The sequence below is a fragment of the Phoenix dactylifera genome, chromosome 14 (genome assembly GCF_009389715.1).
Source record: "Phoenix dactylifera cultivar Barhee BC4 chromosome 14, palm_55x_up_171113_PBpolish2nd_filt_p, whole genome shotgun sequence".
NCBI lineage: Eukaryota > Viridiplantae > Streptophyta > Magnoliopsida > Arecales > Arecaceae > Phoenix > Phoenix dactylifera.
This window is the reverse complement of record NC_052405.1, coordinates 5,277,634-5,297,750: the sequence shown is the minus strand read 5'-3', so window position 1 is coordinate 5,297,750 and position 20,117 is coordinate 5,277,634. Positions and strand designations below refer to the sequence as shown.

At 35.9% G+C, this 20,117-nt stretch overlaps 1 protein-coding gene across 2 annotated transcripts; it reads right to left on the bottom strand.

The window, feature by feature from the left end:
• Positions 1–6,826: 6,826 nt before the first annotated feature.
• On the bottom strand, positions 6,827–18,899 carry LOC103708104 (RNA pseudouridine synthase 7). Of its 2 annotated transcripts, XM_026805028.2 has the most exons (13): positions 18,855–18,899; positions 18,682–18,775; positions 18,549–18,592; positions 18,342–18,419; positions 17,445–17,545; positions 16,177–16,264; positions 14,935–15,013; positions 14,685–14,767; positions 12,644–12,709; positions 11,406–11,462; positions 10,216–10,341; positions 8,941–9,179; positions 6,827–7,572 (listed from the first exon to the last, which is right to left on the bottom strand). In XM_026805028.2, exons 1-13 carry the CDS (start codon positions 18,882–18,884, stop codon positions 7,443–7,445), a joined length of 1,215 nt encoding a protein of 404 aa, XP_026660829.2. In that variant the 5' UTR covers positions 18,885–18,899; the 3' UTR covers positions 6,827–7,442. The 2 variants fall into 2 exon arrangements, with proteins under 2 accessions (XP_026660829.2, XP_038989341.1); XM_039133413.1 differs by lacking the exons at positions 18,549–18,592; positions 18,855–18,899 and having other exon boundaries at positions 18,682–18,798.
• Positions 18,900–20,117: the final 1,218 nt, after the last annotated feature.

Sequence of the window (20,117 nt, the reverse complement as noted above, 5' to 3'; positions counted from 1 at the left end):
AGAGTAAAGAAAGAAAGAGGAGGGTAGAATAGGAAGTTCGGAGACAGAGAGAGGGAGAGATTTGGGTTAGGGGGTCATCGTCTCGTCAGTGCATGCAGCGAGAGGGGAAAGGAGGGAGACCAAGCAGGGAGGGACTTACCATAATAATAATAATAGAGTAGTGTACGTTGCTGTCGCTTTTTTAAAGGTTTCATTGAATTTTTCCTATGCTACATGACTTGCTGACGTGTTTGATCTTGTATTAGCTTAAAAATATCATATAATGACCCTTCTCACGACTCCATAATAACTATTATATAATGAAAATAACATGTTATATATATATATATATATATATATATATATATATGACATTTTTTTAATTCTTATATTATTCACCAACAAAATTATTCCGGAATAAACTAGGGAATAGCTAGTTGATCTAACTGTGAATAACGGTCTTTAAGGTGGCTGCTTTATGGGGATAATCTGTTTTTATTCTAATGTTCTCGTAGAGTACTTTATTATTATACGAACCGAAATAGTAAAAGAAATATAATATATATATATATATATATATATATATATATATGAAAGAAATAAAGTATATGAGGGAGAGACAAAGTGTGCAGGCTTTGTCAGAAGAGTGTGTTGGGCAATAGCGGCTGTCTCCGTCCTTGTTGTCGGGTGGGTCTACTGTTCACCGGTTCGGTGACCCGAACCCAAATGAGTACGTTAGCAGCGTACCGGGGCTAAAAGATGCCCGCACGATATCACTTTTTTTTTTCCTCTCTCTGTCTTCCTCTTTCTTATCTAGTGCTCTGATAGTATTTGATTATTTTTTTTTTTCTGCGACACTTTTTCGTCCTTTCATTCTTTTATCCATTGGGTATCTGTAGATGGAGGAAACGAACTTGTGTTTATCCGTTCTGAATGGACTTTTCTCGCCACCCCAGTTGTATGAGGATTCAAAGTGATGCCAGGTTTATCTATTGCCAGAAAAATTTAAAAAGAACAAAAAGGTGATGCCAAGTTATCCACTTTCCCAAGTTCTCATATATCAGATCTTCTCCTTGCTATGTTATTTGATTCGATTAGATAGAACCTTCTTTCTCTGTCCTCTACTTAGTTAGGGGGAGATACTATATTCGACCAAAGTCGCAATATCATACGAGCATAAATTCTCTACAGTCGCAAGTTGTAGGTGATGGACGTGCAGGATGTGATCATTGCACCCTCCTATCCTCTATATCATGCAAGATATTTGCTATGTTACTGTATGAGGTTCCTCGAGAACAAATACCAGCATCTCCCTTATGATATCAACCAAGGCTGCATGGCGCTTTATTTGATCGTATCTAAGGCTTACGTAACTTTGAACATGGAACCTGCTTATGCTAAGAATAACTATGTTAAAAAAAATATTGATGTAATTTATTCTTGGCACAAAGACCTCATCTATATAAGTGTCTTCATTTTTTTTTTCTTTATACTTGTAGTTAATCTCTTCTCTCTCTCTCTCTCTTTCAGAAGAAGGTCAGATAGTGGTTTGGTTGGTTGGTTGATGCATGGAATGTTGGTACGAGTCTGGACCGTGGTCAAATGTCTGGTTCGGCCGCGTGGGTGGGACCCGCTGGAGAGCGGTCCGTCAGAACCCGGATCTCAGACCACCCTGGGGGGGGGGGTCCAAAAAAAAGAAAGAGGAGGAGGAGATGGCCTGCCTTCGCGCGTGGGAGAGGAGAAAGAAGAGTGAGGGTGGGGGGATGGAGGGGTGGGGGCACGTGGGAGGCAGGGGAATGATGGTGTCGGCGTAGAATGCGGCACGTGTGAGCAGGGCGCCGCGCAAAGACGGTGGGCCAATTCAAGGGGGACAAAAGACCCGGTTCCCGTGCACACCATCCACGTAAAACTTATCAATTGCCCATTTCCTCTTCACACACACACACACACACTCTACTTCTGTTATAAAACTCCTAAAGGTTTTGAGACGATTAGGGAAGCCTCGATATGTATAAAAATGACTTATGCTATATGGTATATATATAGATAAATTTAATTTCATTCACAAAATAAATATTAGTATGTTATAATGGTTATTATCTGATATTGTCTTGATGCATTTATTATTTGATAAAAATGAAGAGTAGAACTCCACCTGCTTTAGTAGGTAAATAAAGCTTTTTTTTATTTATTATTTTCTTTTGCTAAAATGAAAGAATCATACATAACGTATATGCATACAGCCAAAAAAATCAAAAAATAAAATATCACGGAGGGCACTAGGCAACTCCGCCTCTCCCATCCATAAGAGGTCTCTGGAATGGTTGGCGACAAAGGACGACACCCAATCCGCAGCTGCATTTGCCTCTCTGAACACATGTCTCGGCTGAATAATCATTCCATCCCCCACCATGGCCCGAATGTCCCTCACCAACGGGTGGTAGTCGCTGACCCCATCTGAATCATGTAGAAGCTAGCCATCCAATGACCGTTGTAGAGTCATCCTCTAGAAGAACATCTCTAACCTACATACCTCAACCCTGACCAGGTAAATGACATATAAAATATCAAGCAAAGGAGAACACAATCAGTAGTGTCTGTTCTTGTGGAAAAACCACGTGTTTGTTTCTTCTCCTTCCTGTCATCTCTTTTTCTCTGACACCCGAGAGAACACAACCAAATTTACCACATAAAAGCAACTCTACATACAAGATCATAGAACATTAAAATAATATTCCATCCTAGGGTTAACAGACACCTGGCTAGACACAAATTACTTCTCTCCTACATTTCATGATGTATGTATTCAACTAAAAACATTGCTTTCTGCAGCTGCCAAGATGAAGTGTATGGGTGTGGTGCGGTTAGAAGCTTTGCCCTGCCTAACTATATATACATTAATTCTTTAGTTTTTTTTTTTTCTTGCTATAACGTTATCTTTCGAACTTGTTATATATCCTTTTGCAGTGGCAGTGAGACATCTCTCATCCCCATGATCCTGTCCCAATGATGGTGGTGCGGCCATTGGATCAGGAGTTGGGATCAGTTGATGTGTGGTTGGTGATGGGAGAGGAAAAGGTGGTGACTTTGGACTTGAGTCCACTCCACACGGAGGCCAAGGGAGAGAAAAAGAGGCAGGGCAGCCACGAGAATAAAGCGAGGTGGGAGGGAGGAAACAAGCGCATGCAGCGTACCTTCCACTGTGGTGTTTTCCGAGGCGAGATGGCCGGTGACATTTCCGCGAATACAAAACAGACATAGGATCTGGCAGGTCACCCGGCACGGGCGGCGGTACGGATCATTCCCTTCTTTTCATATCATTTCTTTTATTCTTTCAAAATTATTAATACAAAAGTTACTTATACTAAAATAATCAAAAATTAATTAAAATATACTCTTTCGAATGACATTGCTCGTATAAGTGGACGCTTTGCACCCCGATCGCCTTCCTTCTAAAATATCAGATGAAACTAGGCATATCCCTTTTTTTTTTTTTTTATTTGCAAGCAAAAATCAGATGCTCGACTTATTTGCACTTCTGGTGCAGAAAATAAAATTTTTATTTTCAAGAATTAAATTAAGAAATGAATACTATCATATAATAAAAAGAACAAATAACTAGTATTTAAATGATCTTAATTTCTAAAGAGCTAGTCAGTTAATGATCACAACATTTGCCAGCCAATTGAATGATATTTCAATATTTCGAATTATCACAAGTATCAACATATCTTATAATGCAGAAATAATTTCAATTGTAGCTAAAGAAATAATTTTATTGAATTAGACATCCTTGTTTCATCAAAGAAAGCACAAGTTCTTGCTAGCTAGCAGCTAAACTAGCAATGCTTTTAAGTGTGGAAAAGAAGCATGGCACCCTGGCCATACCAGGCTGTTCTGCTTTCACAAATTAATATGCTTCTCTTTTTTTTCTTTTTTTTTTTAAGTTTACACTTCGACAAATATGTTACAAACTGTAGGGTTAGCTACAGTGGCTCGTTGGACACAGCTTTTGAGGACCAGGTGGGGAGAAGGACAAAGTAGATCACCACAAAATATGGGTGGCAGGACGCTTGTAAAATAATAATTACATCATATAGAGAATGGAGAAAAAGACACAGTTGTGTCAGAACGTTTTGTTTGCTGGTCTCCCGCGTGTTGGGGTGGTGGGCATGCAAACCCAACCCCTTCTTTCTTTTAATCATCGTTGCACCCCAAAAAACCATTAAGCTTTGAATGTAATAACGAGCCATCAAATATATATATATATATATATATATATATATATATATATATATAAAAGAGGCAGATGGACATGACAGCATCCCCCCAAGGCTGACGTTGTTCCCGTTGACTGCTAACCTAACTCACCTCAATCTCTTCATTCTCTGAAGCTTTTGCCATTTCGAATTTAGGTGATGTTAGGGTATTGCAGGAGAGAGTGTCAACCTTTCCATTTTTTTTAAGGTACCAAGTGGGCGCCATGGCAGCCAAGCTTTTGATGCAAGTAAGAATGGTGTCGCCACCTTCGTTCCACTTCTAGCTATGAGAAGGAAAACCATTAAAGTGGGGCTGCATGTGGTCATGGGGGTGTAGTTTCCTAAGTCTCCATTGGGTGTTGCTTGCTTTATTGTATATCAAATACTTGTCCCAAGCTTGAAACCATTGGTCCAGTGGGGAGGTACATACATTCTTGTGTTTTGATATCATACTATACTTTCCTGGGCTAGTTATCTAATAGAAAATATTTGTAAAAAAAAGAGAGAGAATTCGAGGTGAGCTCCCTAGGGTAACCTATATTTACTTTTAGTTCATGAAGACTCAAATTTTTTATCTCTGTGTGCTGATTTTGATATACATTCGTATTCGATCCGGTTTATATTTAAATATATATGAGAGCATATCTATTGAAGATAAAAATATAAAAATATGTGTGTGCTGAATGTAAAATGACAGTCAAACTAAATATCTGTATGACATGGTTTTCAATTTTAATTTCAATCTGTTATCCCAAATATCTGTATAAAAATATGTTTGTGCCATATGTTGTCATGAGATCAAGGTTGGGCTTCATGCCATAATCATGGGGACATGATGAGGCCGGCGATCGAATCAAATGGCTGCCGACTGCCAGCATTGTGTAGGCTCTCCCCTTCATTAGGATGCTGGATTTGGTTCCTTAGCATTAAGGCAAGAGAAGAGACATCCATGTGGAAGCCATAGATGACACAATAGATTAGTTGTGAGACTAAGAAAGGAGCACTCTTGGGTTATGGCCCAAGAATTAATTACATTAGCTTGCAAAGATGGTTTTAGAGGGTGACCTTTCTGAGCTTGCGAAGTGCCACCAACCATCATGATGGATTCCTACAAAGGCAGGAGAAAGCCTTCAAGCATGACATCAACAAAGGCAAACAAAATAAAACACAATAGTTAGTGTCGATCGAGTTTGCGACATCTATGCATGATTGATTTGCATGTGTTCTTTTCGTACAATGATAACTTGGTCATCTTCATTAAGATAAGATGCTGCTTTCTAAGATGGTGTGGGTAACATCTATGATAAATATGCCACAGATTGTGCGAGGTGATCGAGATCATGCGCTTTCAACTTTGGTCTCGATATAATTCATCTCATGCATTCGATGTGGTTGGTAGACTCGCTTCATGGGTTATTCGGACGAAGACATGCCAATTCATAAAGCCATATCCTATTGGGAAGGAATTGATCAGAAGAAACTCCAATTATTTGGAAGTATAGCAACAAGCATATAGTAGCATTAAGACATGTCATGTAATTGGTGAGAGGTGGCAAAGCAGTGCTACTACCATCTATTCAAGAGACCTTGCGTTTGTGAGCCACAATATTCCATGTTTTCATGGATTTCAGTGAAATTTAAAATTGATGAAGCTGAATTTGGAAGTTTTAGATTTAAAAATAATGATTTTGTTTCTTTATTGACAATTTTTTAAAGGTTAATAATTTAGGATATGTTTGTTTGGTTAAAAAAAATAGAGAAATGAAAGACAAGAAAGAAGTGCAAACATGAATTAGAAAAAATTCTACTCAAAGCCAAATTTTTCTTGCATGATTTCCAAAAATCTTCTAGGGATCTCATTGCACAATCGCATAGCCCACATTACAAAATAATTATTAGTAATTTCACAAAAAAAATGAAATATCTCAATTTTTCATAACGGGCATTCCCTAAATAACAACCCACCTCTCTTATTTAAGGATGCAAATGGGCTAATTCAATGTTAGATAATTTGAACAGAAGGCATAAAGGCTGTCCCCTAGAAAAACTTGCTCATCCTCAATCCAACCCCAGCTAATTTGCATTCCGCTTCACACAAATAAGATCGCAACCAAACTATTTAATTTGTACTTCCAAACTATTTATCTTGATCTAGGCATTTTAAAGGATATGCAAATTAAATTTCAATTGATATTTCTAAACTATAGATCAAACTAAAACATGATATCATACTATTTAAATTATCGGCATTACTTTTGTTTGATACTTAAGTAAAAGATATCAGATATTCATGTTTGTTAGCTTCTAATCATTTTATATATCACGGATCACTGATTTTCATTTCGATAAACCCTTCATTAATTCACCTTTATTGGCCATATGATGGAGATCCAATATCAATGAAAAAAAGCTGCTGAATTAATCTACTTTCTCTAAATTGCTTAGATACCAAAAATTATGTAACTAGGAAATCTCCCAACCTGCGCATCAAAATAGTCAAAAATGAAAAGTTCGAATAGCATGAAACAATGCATGACAAATAAGAGCCATGAAGTTCATCACAAGTGCATTCTCTTATTAGTCTTAGAGAGAGAGAATCAAGAGATGCAAGTTAATTAATAAAAAAAAAGTATACTTTCACATACTAGAACTCGACAGAAGGCCCACTTATCCAAAGCTTTATGTCCAACTTGGGGGCATGCTTGTACCAAACTGCACAAACACATGCATGCACGCATGCTTGTGCTTCAAAAAAAATAATGACATTTTGACAGACCAACTTGTGCTGTTAGATAATAATCTACGAATTTATTAGAATAAATAAGAACATAACAGAAAAAGAAAACAATTAGTACATATGGTACATATAAACAACCTTTTATATAATCTTCTATGCTACCATAAGTTAGAAGCAACAATCATAAATCTTGCTGAAGTCCTGTAAGTCAGAAAAGCGCGCCACCAGCTGCCACCATATGTGCACAGATTTGATCCCCTAAGCATTATTTTCACATAAAATGAAGATCTTGAAGGTTTCGGGACTAAATCTGATGGTGAATGACAACGAAATTCACAGGTTAATAACCTCGATGCAGATCATTTATAAGATCAGAGCACTCATAGCACTTTGGCCCACTGAAACATCTGAAGAATTTTCCGGTATCAAGCAGCAATGGGCTAAAATCAAAAATGTAATGAGACAAACTATGGTTTGATTTTCTTTCCCAGTGATCCACCAAGACAGGCCCAGTCAGGATAGGGGCATTCATAACTCCAACCAGGTCCTGAGTATTGCACGCAGCGCAGCCATAGACCCTCATCATCACCATCATAACTGCAAAATAAGTAACAATGGAGATTGACATAAGAAACTGTTAGAACAGAGAGCTAATAGAGGATGAGGGGGGCAAATACACAAATATGGAAATACTCGGAAAGCTAACATCAAAAATAGGTATGTGGATGATTATCTTGTTCATCTTGTGCATGCTGGTGAGAGGTTATCTGCTTGATTGACCAAAGATACATTTAGGAGGCCAAAGTTGTTGTCTAGTTAACATTGCAGCTGACTAACATTGGTTGTCAGTCAAAAGACAATGCCTTTGCTTTACAGGTACAAAGCTAACAGTGTAACAGGAGGTCAATTTGTTGGTTGTGGCTCCATTTTCAGTCTTGTAGCTTAATCTGTTTTGATGTCATATTCCGTTTCTACAGAAATGATTTCTAGGTAAGAAACAGTCACCTTATATTTTGTAAGAAGGAAACCTTCTGACAGCTAGAAACCTGTTTCACCGCTTGGCGACAAATTTCAGAATTTTACCCTTTTCTGTATCAGATTTTTGCATAAATACCCTTGGAAGTCTCCATTACTTTCTTACTTTTGTCAAGTCACACAGAGACACGCAAACAAATATCATGATTGTTAATACAGGTTGAGTTTGTATGACTATAAGACACATAAGACTTAGTGAAACATTCTTTATACAAGTTATTTCAGCAAAACTTGCAGTATCAATAAAATTCATCAAGAATGGGATTCGTCTTAACAATCAGAATATAACAGAAATCAGTTGAATATTTGGAAATTTCTGGGTTGTTCAGCCACTTTTATTGAGTAATAAGGAGATTACGACATCCTTGATACTAGCAAATTCATTAGGACTAAAAGTTTCAACATCCCAACAAGCACAATCATCCCTATAATTTTAGTTTACTAGAATACAGTAGTCACTTGACAAAGACTAACGTTATACATATCAACTAATCATATTCAAGTTGCAATCTTAACATACAAGGAGTCAAAATGGACCATGATTCTTGAATCTAAAAAAAATAATTTCCAATAACTATAGTATCCATTCTCTGGTTCAAAAAGAAAGATGTGGCATATTAGCCATTTCTACAAGATGCTACGAGTTTATAGCATCAATACATTCACACAAAATCTTTTTTTAAAAAAAATAAAAGAGCTCTAGCATGTAGATTTTCTCATACAGATGTCAGTCTGGTAAAAAAGTGGAGTTATTTTGTTGGTCAAAGAAACAAAAATAAGGTAGAAAGAAGGCCATATCTCATGATATTGAAGCTCTATTATGGCGTGATTTTGTTGATCAAAGAATAAAAAGGTAGAACAGGGACCATAATTCTCATGGTATAGAAGCCGTACGTGTGTCGCAATTAATAAGAACCACTAGTGTCTTACCCTTTAGGAGCCAAATTCGGACAGTTAGTACACATGGGATCAATGCTGAACTCTTCATCAGAATGTGTAGCATTATCTTTAGCATAATGATCATTATTGGATGAATCAGTCTCTGGTGGCTCATACATGTCTGAGGCAGCTCTATCAGCACTTCTTCCAGGAGAACGAGCAACATCCTCAGAGAGATATAGCATGTCATTGGCTATGGGATGGCCTGTATATTGTAGATGTACACGTATCTGCTTGATTTTGAATGTACATAAACATTACTTAGTATTTAATACAATAACTCAACAACAATGTAATTTCCAATATCTACTCTTTTTAAACAGATAACAAGAAGTGGACACACACGCATGCACTCGCACACGTGTACATACACATATTAGGATTGAAGTATTGTATCATATTGGTCCATACCATACCGGGCCGTTACCTGAGGTGCCCTTTATTAGTGGTACAGAAAAAAAAGATTCTGATATCTGTGCTGACACCAACAACTACCTTACCGTGTGTCCATTCAGAACGGAGTGGTGTGTATTGTTACCTTACTGGTATAGATACTAGTATCAAGAACTTAAAACTTGCATAAATATTGTAAGCAATTGTTAATCAAGCCACGAATATTTCTAATCTAATAGCTAGATTATACATAGGTCACATACGAAATTAGAAATAAATAATATAAAGATTAATTCATATATTAAAACATTAAAATCTAAGCTTTGTTAAACAGCAACAAGAAGACTGACATCATTTTTATGCAGCATGATGCGTATTTGTAGGTTAACTAGAGGCAGTAACCAAGAAATCATGATGCCATGTTCCAAAGTTCATAAATATTTCTCCTTTTGTAATTTGTGTGAGATTTTATATTCTTCAAATATAAACTCATGCTTCATGTATCACAAAACATCAGCTGGAGTACCTTGTAAGTCCTATACGGTGCTGAGCTAACAAAATAAATTGAATGAGGCAATTTTAGATAGTTCGAACTGAAGTACAGAAGGTCAAGTCTGAAGGAAATTTTAGATAGCAAAAGTGAAACCAGTTCTGGATATTTTTGTGATGAAGAGAAAATGACAATGTCCATGAAATTAAGAGATGTCTGTCAGCCCTGACGAAAGAAAAGGAAAGATGTGCAATCTTTAGAAAACCCATGCAGTTTTGAGTAATGTGTACATGCCAGAAGGATTCCCAATTTTTTACAATGAATAGAATTAACTTAAAATTACTAAATATTTAAGCAGCTTGTGAAACACAATGTCCTATTACCTGATGAGTACGCCCAGTGACAGGTTTGCATAAAACAACACTATAATTTCCATTGGTGCTTATCCTAGTGAACTTTGTGCATGCAGGCTTTCCTTTCAAATGTTTACCTATGCTCTGATCACCAACCTGCGTGGAGAAGTACAGGGATTATCTCTTACAAATCTGATAATGAAACTTGATGAGAGTTTCTGACATTGCATGTTTACATCAACCTAACAAAGAAAAAAGTCAGACACTAAATGATGATTATGAATACATAAAATGAACCTATAGAATTATTTTATCTAAAATATGCCAAACATGAAAGGTAATATAAGAAGGCATTTAAATTTTAGATTCAACATCAATATAGAAATGACGAGTAGAATTAATCTTAGATGCCCTCAACAAGCACAAAACTTAAGCAAGTAAATAGGCAGTCGATTGGCATAATGGCACCTCACAAGACCAAGTATAGAACATCTAAAAGCAAGTAAATCAGTGTTCATTTTTAGTTTGTCCTTTATATAGGATGCCAACCTTCCACTTTCATCTACGAATTGGGATAACATGAGCAACATCAGTTCCCAACCAGATTTAAGGAGTCTTAACTATTGAAAAGTGACAATTGTTCTGGATGTCACATACAGATATTGCTCACATAAATAGCTTCTAGATGGCAAGGATGGATTGCTGGTTAAGGTTTGTCAGTTATGTTCAGAAATAAATAACAGATGGATTATATGCGCATAATTAACAACAAAATATCAGAAATACAGATTAACTGATCTAAAAGAAGGTGAGGCAAGTAGATATATCACATAATAACAAGCACATGCATTACAATGAAGTAAAAGAGGTCCACTAACATAATAAATAAAACGTAAAATCTAACTGCCGCATAAATGCATAATGAGGAGTAAAGGCTCTTATAAATTATCTTCTCCACCTTTCTTATGAAAAATATACAGAAAACAGTACAAAACAGACACTACGAATGTTTAAGGCAAGTAAATGAATATGCATTATGGGCATGCATTTTAGACATACTAGCTGAAGACAAACTATACATGTGCAAGACAGTGTAAACAAACAAGATTGCTTGCTCCGCAGAGCTTGTCATAGTTCTAAAAGCAAATGCTCCTCCTACCTCTATGAAGTAAGCAAACATCAAAATATATGAAATGCAGTGGAAAAATAAACTAGCATACCTCCACAGAGCTCCTTCCTTCCCGTGCATTATAGTTCACATTTGCATCAACAACTTGCTGAAAAGGAAAATTTTAAGTTGTTTAAATGAGCAATTGATTATATTGTATCCATCAAGGTTGCCTTTAGTTGTGAACTGTCAGCTACTTTCAACTTCCTGAAGAAGTTTCTTTGAGAATTTCTACAAATACTATATTTCTCTCAGAATTTTAACATCCAGAAGAGAAAGGGGAAGATGATAACGGCCACACTTGCTGCGTAATCTGAACATGCTTGCTATATTATCTGAACAGCATGCATTTTGATTAAAGAGTCAACAATTCAATACACATTCTGATCAGTAGATCCTAATGGAATGAGTGTGCAAATAAAAAGAATCTATTTTCAAGTTCAAGCTTCATAAACAAAAACACATCCGCTCGGCACACAATCCTACACTAATGTATGTGCAGCCTCAACTCCAAACAAGCTGTCAGAATTCAGCAGCTTGTTGCATCTGCAGGTAGCAAGATAAATATTTCTAGAATATTAATTGATCTTTTTTGGGCTTATGCAATTATTAAGACCTCCTTATACATCATGGAGCCCTAACATGAAAGTGAAGCTTGTTGAGTTAATCATATTGTAGGATCATACAAAGAGTCTCTTATTGCAGGAGAATTGGCACATGAAAACAGCAAAGAGAGAGTTGGCCTGTTCTTTTTTTTTCAAAATTAGTATTTAGATATCCCATCCAATTGTTGTTTGTCACTGGATTGACTTCTCAACTAATTCTACCTCAGAAATTACACAAAACATGCATAGGCTTCCTCTCTGTTGATAATAATAGATGCTTGAAATAAATACCCAATGAAGCAGGTGAACATAGATTGAAACCACAGCATTATTTTTAGCCAATGATTTCATGTAATGTTAGATTAGCTGACTAAGCCTCCTATAGTTGGAGTTAAATATTAAAGATATGACAGATGATGTTACAATGTTTTAACATACAATAAAGCTGTTCTGGTTTAGACAGAACTTTCATGCAAGATTATTTTTTTTTGTTCATAAGGTGTCAAATTCTTGCATAAAACATGGAAAGGGCATCACAAGAGAAACAATCCATCACTAAATCATGCTAGCTACTAAGAGGGGCATAATATTGTATTCAAAAAGTTATTCAAAAGATAAGGTGTTCAAACGAGACCAAAAATACAAAAAGTGGCATCTAATTTTGATTTCAAAAGCATCTAAATACCTCTCCCTCAGGAAATATCCCAACAACCTTGGCAATGTATTCTTTTTGCAGCAACCCAGCCTCAATCTGCAGCAAGTGCAACTTTCCTTGGTACTAAAAGGACCAATTAACTTCCAAACAATAAAAAGAATCAAAGCATATCAAAGGCAATTTTGGAACTATAGTTATTAAGTTTAAGATACAGTTAGTAATGCTACAAAAGAAAGTTAGAAAGTAGAACTAGCTTTCGAATTTCATGCCGACAATTACTAGGATTCAAGATGGTCATGAACAATACATACACATATTAACATGTGCATGCATGCAGTTTGTAAGATTTCATTCGCACAATACACTTGACAGGCATCATATCGAGCTAGATAAGAAGACCTAAGGGGTATTTCAATGCCTGCAATGGTAATACATCAAATAGTCCCTTTATAGTTAAGAGTGGAAATAGCATAGCAGGATGAATAGAGCTTGTTCCCCCCATTGTAAAACCTTGGGGCTCTCAAATCTCTAAATTTTAGGGATCCTGAAAATCAGGTTTCAGATGGATTCCATTATATCAAAAATTATGGGCTCACAAGTGTGGCATCCTCTGACTATTATCTCTCTGATCTCTTTAAGATGGTGACAAATGCCAGACATAAGTTATCAATCCATAAGAAATCCACGCTTCCAATCAGCCCCTAGATTTGTATGGCTGCATATTCAGAACAATTTGAATAGCAGAAGGAAAACTTAATCTTCCATATTTAGTATTTATGTTTCCTTAGTACAATGCTTGCATATGAAATATCACCCATAAAAAAAAGGTCCATCATGTGTTACAAGCATGGAATAAGAACCAAGGCAGGTGAAAATTTCAAAAACAACATCTTTGTCAAAATATATGATATATGTCAAATTTAAAGAATCTAAAACCTATTTGCAGACTGTTCACATTCAGCACAATGACACTTGCAGAGGAACAAGTGGAAGCAGAAGATGAGAAAAGTTCTAAAATACAACATGTTACTTTTGTTAAATTTATGTATAAAACCACCAATACAAGTCCCAATTCTAGACGAGAAAGGTGGAGAATTTATAATAGTTATCAACCAATTCTAGAAAGAAAATCAAGCTACAAATGGATCTTATATCTTGGTTCAATAAGCATCACTCACATATTCCTGGAGGTAAAACCTTGATAAGTATTATTGACAAATAAGCATTCCTAAAGACGAACCAGATATAGAAATAAATTTATACAATTAAACCATTAAATCAATATAAATTCAAACCATTAAGTAACTGTATTCTTTTAGTCAGAAAAAGTATCATTTTCTAAAATGGGTTAGTAACTGAACCACAAATGTGGCTGGTTTGGAGTTCTGTCATACCCACAGGTTCAAATGGTCAGACAGTTGAAAAGATAATAAACAACAAAAAAAATTAAGATCCTCGATGAAAGAGAAACTAAATACATATTAAACATGAAAAGCTGAATCATAGAGAAAATTGGAGAAACCCAACTGCTTCAGGTCCAATTGAGGTTCCAGTTTAGGCAACATTTCTCAGGATGCATCAGCCTTTAGTTGTACACTCCTTTAATAAATTAAGTAAATCAATTAAAACAAATATTAAAATAGGAAGGATAGAAAGTAGATTTGTTAGAGATAATGGATAGGAAGAGGACAATTAACAAATAAATTAGTCCCAGATCAAAGGTTAAACAATAACTTGACAGTTAATATCATTTATGGTTTTCTTTGTGTACAGACACTCCTGCCCAAAACATATTTGAGATGGAGATTACATCCTTCATGAATATGATTATATAGGAGAAAATTTTGAAATGATTTCTCTAATTATAGTTATGCCATCAGCTTCTGATTGATTGCTAAAAAGTTAATCATCCAATATAGCATATAGGCAACAAACAAAGAGCACACGAGAAATAAGACCATCAATAACCTCTTTGAATTGCTTGAATATAATATCATGGTTAAATTGAAAACTGTACCTTTTTTCTCACAATATGTTATCACTGAGAAAGCAGTAGAAGTATTCATAATACCTGTTGCCTAAACTGCTCCGCTTTATCCGCATTTTTGGCAAAGATAAGAAGACCAGAAACAAGACGATCTAGTCGATGTACCGCTGTCGGAATAAGTTAATAGTCAAGGAAAAGGCTTCCTGACCTGAGCAAACAGGAAAATGGTTCAGAAGTAATAGCATTATCCACAAATGAATATACAAGTGTAGAAGAAAGATAACAACTCTATTAATAGATTGATTTAAAGTATGTGTCCAAATAAGTAGGATACGAAATAAAGGTGCCAAGCCATGTTCAGCCTGTAGAATGCCAACAACAGTGTTCTTACGATACTGGCCACATGGATGTACCTACATATAATAAGAGACAGAAATTGATATTTTAAATCACTAAAAAAAAAGAAAATTCAGAAATTTAAGTTTCTCTAATTTAAACAGAGCAAAATATGACTGAGGATCAAAACACACGAAAAAGCATCCAAGTTTTACCAAAAAAAATAATTCCCACAGTGAATGAACAGGCTTTAAAAATAAAAAAAGAAAGTAAATCAACAAAAAGGTAACCCTTCAAAGTCACAATATAACATAGCCACACAAGTTAATTGCATCCAGTGACCAAGCTACACCCTATGACATTCAAACTCAATAGTTACATATATAACGATATCAATATCTTGAAAGAACTGTCTTCCATTGTGCAAAGAACTTCACTCTTATGTAAAAGGATTTTTTATTGGGATTTTTACACAAATTCCCTTGTCATAGATACACATCCATTGTTTCTCTCTCTCTCTCTCTCTATCATGATTTGAATAGGCAGATCAATGGAGATCAATCCACAAAGATGAGGTATTGTCATAGAGACATGTCAACAACACCTTTGCAACAAAGTACCAGTATGCCTAGCAGGCAGCAACAACCACCTAGCAAAGAATGAAACGCAATACTCTGAAAGTCTAAGGTAGCTTATGTCAACCCATCACCCTAACAAGCAATCACAAACGTTAGAAGAATCCAAAAATTCAAATATCCTTTATGCCAAGTGGACTCAAACTTTTGCCCTTTATCTCAAACATCTGACTTTTTCTCCCATCTAATGAATTGGTATTTGAGATCAAATCGTTGAATCGACCACATATATATCATGTTAGCTTACAGCAGGATTTTTTACACAAACATGATATAAGCATCCCATTGAGAGTGCTTATTTGTTCAAATGCTAATGTTATCTTGTGTTAACTTAGCTCTTCTGGTGAGGATATGATTTCTGTGATCAATGATGTCTAATGAAAATGTTGAAATATATTAGATATGAACAAAAAATCCCGCATGCCTTCCATGCTATGGAATAACTAGGACATGCATAACTAACTAAATAGCAAGTATATAAGATCAGAAAACATCCCCAAATAAATTTTGTTAAAGAAGAGATGCTCAGAATGCAAATCCTATTGTAATGCAACTTCATTGCATGGACCGAAGCATTTTAATGGTAGGTAGTCCAACTGACGTACTGGAACAGATGCTGGCTTGCAAACAGTTAATACGTCAGCTTCATTCTGCAGGATCAGCACATCTTCAGTCAAGACTGGCGGTTCATGCCTAACAAATAATTTCATGTTAAAATTTTGAGTGTTATTTTCAAATCCTTGGCATGTTGGAATCAAATTTGTTATTGGATTATGAGTAAACAAGAAATACAGAAGCATCGACACAAAAAATAAATAAAACACTAAGACAAAATAATTGACGAGAGCATAAAATATGGTCTGTGATTAGAATAACTTGGGAAAACCATGAACATGGGGCACAATATCCAGCAATTTTTTCTACATAACCGCATTAACTGCAACATAAATGCATCTTTGTTATTCTAGAAACGGAAGGTCCAATTATTGCACATGATGCATACTAAGAGGCCACAGCTAAATGATTGGAAAAAAATTGCTCGGGGCCTCTTTAGCATCGCTTTTGCTTCTTATTTTTTATTTAAAAACAAAATCATATAAACTAAAATTAAAAAACATATTTGATGTTATTGTTTTTATTTTCTATTTTTCAAAATCATTTCATTGTTTCTAGAAAAAAATAAAGTAAAAAATTCTTGTTATCAATTTTTTCAAATACAGAAACTTTTGTCTTTCACCACCACCACCACCTCCTCCACTATTGCTAGCGGTGCTACCACCATCGCCGCCGTCATCTCCACTACCATCACCATCACTGCCAATATTTCCACCACCATTATTGCTTCCGTTACCACCTTCATCTCCACTATCATCACTGCCGCCACTGCCACCACATCACTTCCACCACGAAAACACGGTTACCATGGCATCTACCACACCACCACCATCATCGCCGCCGCCGCCACATTATTGGTGCCCCCCACCGCCACCACTGCAGCCTCCACTATCTTTGCCACTACGATGACCGCCTCGGCCGCCACATCATATTTATGTTTTTAAAAGTAAATGACTATACCAAACATATATATATATATATATACTTTTAAAAATTTAGAAATAAAATAGCAATAAAAATTCTATTCTTGAAAATAACAAAAATGAAATTGATGCCAAACAACACCTTATTTTTCAACTCTTTGTATTGAATGTGCCATCTCTTGAACCTTACAACCATGAATTAGGTATGTACTAAGGAATGGTGCCTTATGGAGAATATAAAAGCAAAACGATGGGAAGGTAAAGTAAATCAAATGCTGATTCGATGGGTTAATTCATATGCAATGAAGATTAAAGGCAGACTTAGTAAAACAAACCGGTGCACAAAGTGGCTTATCTTTTGTGATGACCGGACGACATATGATGCATGAACTAATTCTCCATCCACTTGGATCCTTCCAGAATTGACGGCTTTGACCTAGTGAAACCAATATTCAATTCAGATCGGATAATACGGGAATTTAAGGGAAAAGAAAGAGCAAAACATTGACAGTGGTGATGCTCTCTATGATACATGTTTGCATCCATAAAATATAAATGTCCCATTATCTGACAGTTAGACCTTAGAGAGCTTCATATGCACCTAAAAAAAATGCAATGATAATGCTTAAATTACATGGCAAACTAAAAACTTGGAACCAAGTGCAAGCAGTTTTGTTGGAAGGAAAGCAGTCGTAGGCAATTTAAAAAAATTTGGTCTTGGAGCACCGAAGGATGCAAAGGACATGAAATTCCTTCAACAACATGCCTGGGTATAATTCATATTTCCTCTCAGCACTATTATGCATTTCTTTTAATTAGACGCTTCTTAATATTCTTTTCTTTCTTTCAAGCAAACCAATCTACAGATTGTGCCAATATTTAGTCAGAGATCTATCAAATTTTTTACATCTGAAAGCAGAACTTCTTTACATGTCTTTTACCCTATTAAAAATTATTTTCACACAAATCATAACTTAAATGTCTGGCTGCAGATAGCATAAAAATTTAATCTTTCCTACTCAGGCGCGTCGAAGATAAAATAAATAAATAAATTTTTAGTACTGAGTGTAACTTGGAAGACTAAATACTGAGAGGGAATTTACAAAAACATGAATCTATTATTACTAGACAGAAGCATCAAATCTCAAAAAGATCGAATCTTTAGTGGTGGATGTATGTCGGACGACTACATACTGCAGAGGGAGAAGGAAAAGGGATGGAGGGATTCATACGTAGTAGTCTCGAGGTCGTCCCTTGAACTCCTCGGTGAAGAGATCGACGATGGTTTTGCCCGCCCATCTGTTCTTCACCTACAAGCATTAAGACGGTTTTCGACATCAAATCCACCGGAGATTTCAGTGGGAGTTGGAATAAGAGGCGACGGGGAGGTGAACCGCTGGAAGAGGGACGGAGGTAAGGGGGATGGAATCATTCATTACGTGGGAGATGAACTCGAAGTGGTAGGGCCTCACGAACCGCCTCCCTGCGGGGACGAATTTGATCAATGGTGCGTGAGAGAGATCTAAGGTTTTTTGTTTTTGGCGCAGAGAGACTTAGGGTTTAGGGTTTTACCGTTGCGGATGATGTAGTCATGGGGCTCCGGTGGGTTTGCCGGGGTTTGCCACACGATCTCCATTCTCTCTCGATCGTCCTTGGTCTCCCGACACTAAGGATAGAGTAGGATTTTTATCGATACGAAATATTTCGTTTAAGATTTATTAAAACGTCAAGATCTATTATGTTACGTGGGAGCACGACAATCTCCGCCCGCCCATGCCCAAGTCCTCCTCAGCCCTACCGAATCCAAGCACGGATTATCCGCAGTGCAGCTCATACACTGTAAAGTACTGTACATCTATGGATGATTGTTATTTTTTTTTTTGGTGAAATAGATGATTGTTATTTAGAGATGGATAACCATCAAACAAAATAATTCATAGTGCATATACGATACATGTTGTTTGATAATTGTCCATCTTCTAATAGCGATCATCCAAGAATATGCAGCATTTTGCAGTAAGGCCCATGCTGCGATGCTTTCTATTTTAGATATGAACAATGTAGCTGTTCATTTCCGAGATAGATGATGTGGCGACTATATGATGATGCACAGCTCTCTGCGATACAAAGTATCCTATAGTGAGAAGCCTATATCATATTAAGCTGGCTCTAATACCACTTATCATGAACCTACAACCTAAAAGCTTAAACTATTGAGTGAACGACTGGCCTAAGCACATAAATCTACATAGCACTTCTTTTATCAGCTGGTGTGGAAACTTCTCTTTGTGAAATTTTGAGTTAGTGAAACTTTTCAAAAATATGGACTCTTTAAAATGGAGTTAAATGCTAGGGTAGAGTTGAAGCTATACTTTTGATGGTATTACCTCTTGCCACTTGAACAAAAAATCGAGGGTTTGATTTTGGTTGAAGTCGTCCTGAGGAATGGGATGGGTTGCTGTTTGGAGTGAAAACGAATAACGATAGAAAAATAAGAATTAGCTCGCAAGATATTAGGAAAAAAAAAACTCCTCACATTAAAAATTATGGATATTATATTCTTAATACATATATTAACTTTTTATAAATTTATTCAACATATAATATTTCTAAAATATTTAATTTTTTATAATTGATGAATTATTATATATTTGATTTTGTAGGATGGGAAACTCTAGAAATTCCAGCTCAAGGAGAGCTTTCTCCAGGATTCCTGGGAGACCAATAATACTGGAGTATAGAGTCCTTTCATATGGAAGTAGTTTAAAACTTTTAAACAAGAAAATTACTTAAAGTTATCCCAGGAATTGAAAATTGGAAAATATAACTGCTTTTATGTAATATTAGGATGGAAAATAATTAAGGGTTTTGTTAGATTTCCAAAGTACCAACTAGCTAGGTTGGTAAATTTTTCTTATGTAACAATACAAGAATGTTGAGTTTGATTTGGCACTTGTTACAATCTTTGACTAGGCTTTTACCCATCACAATTCTTTAAAAATATTAAT

Coding starts and splice junctions, on each gene's coding strand:
- LOC103708104 (XM_026805028.2), bottom strand. CDS start 18,884: ATGGGCGGGCGGAGATTGTCGTGCTCCCAC. Junction 18,776..18,854: donor GGAGATTGTCGTGCTCCCAC/GTAACATAATAG, acceptor CTCTATCCTTAG/TGTCGGGAGACCAAGGACGA. Junction 9,180..10,215: donor TCACTGGGCGTACTCATCAG/GTAATAGGACAT, acceptor AAAATCAAGCAG/ATACGTGTACATCTACAATA.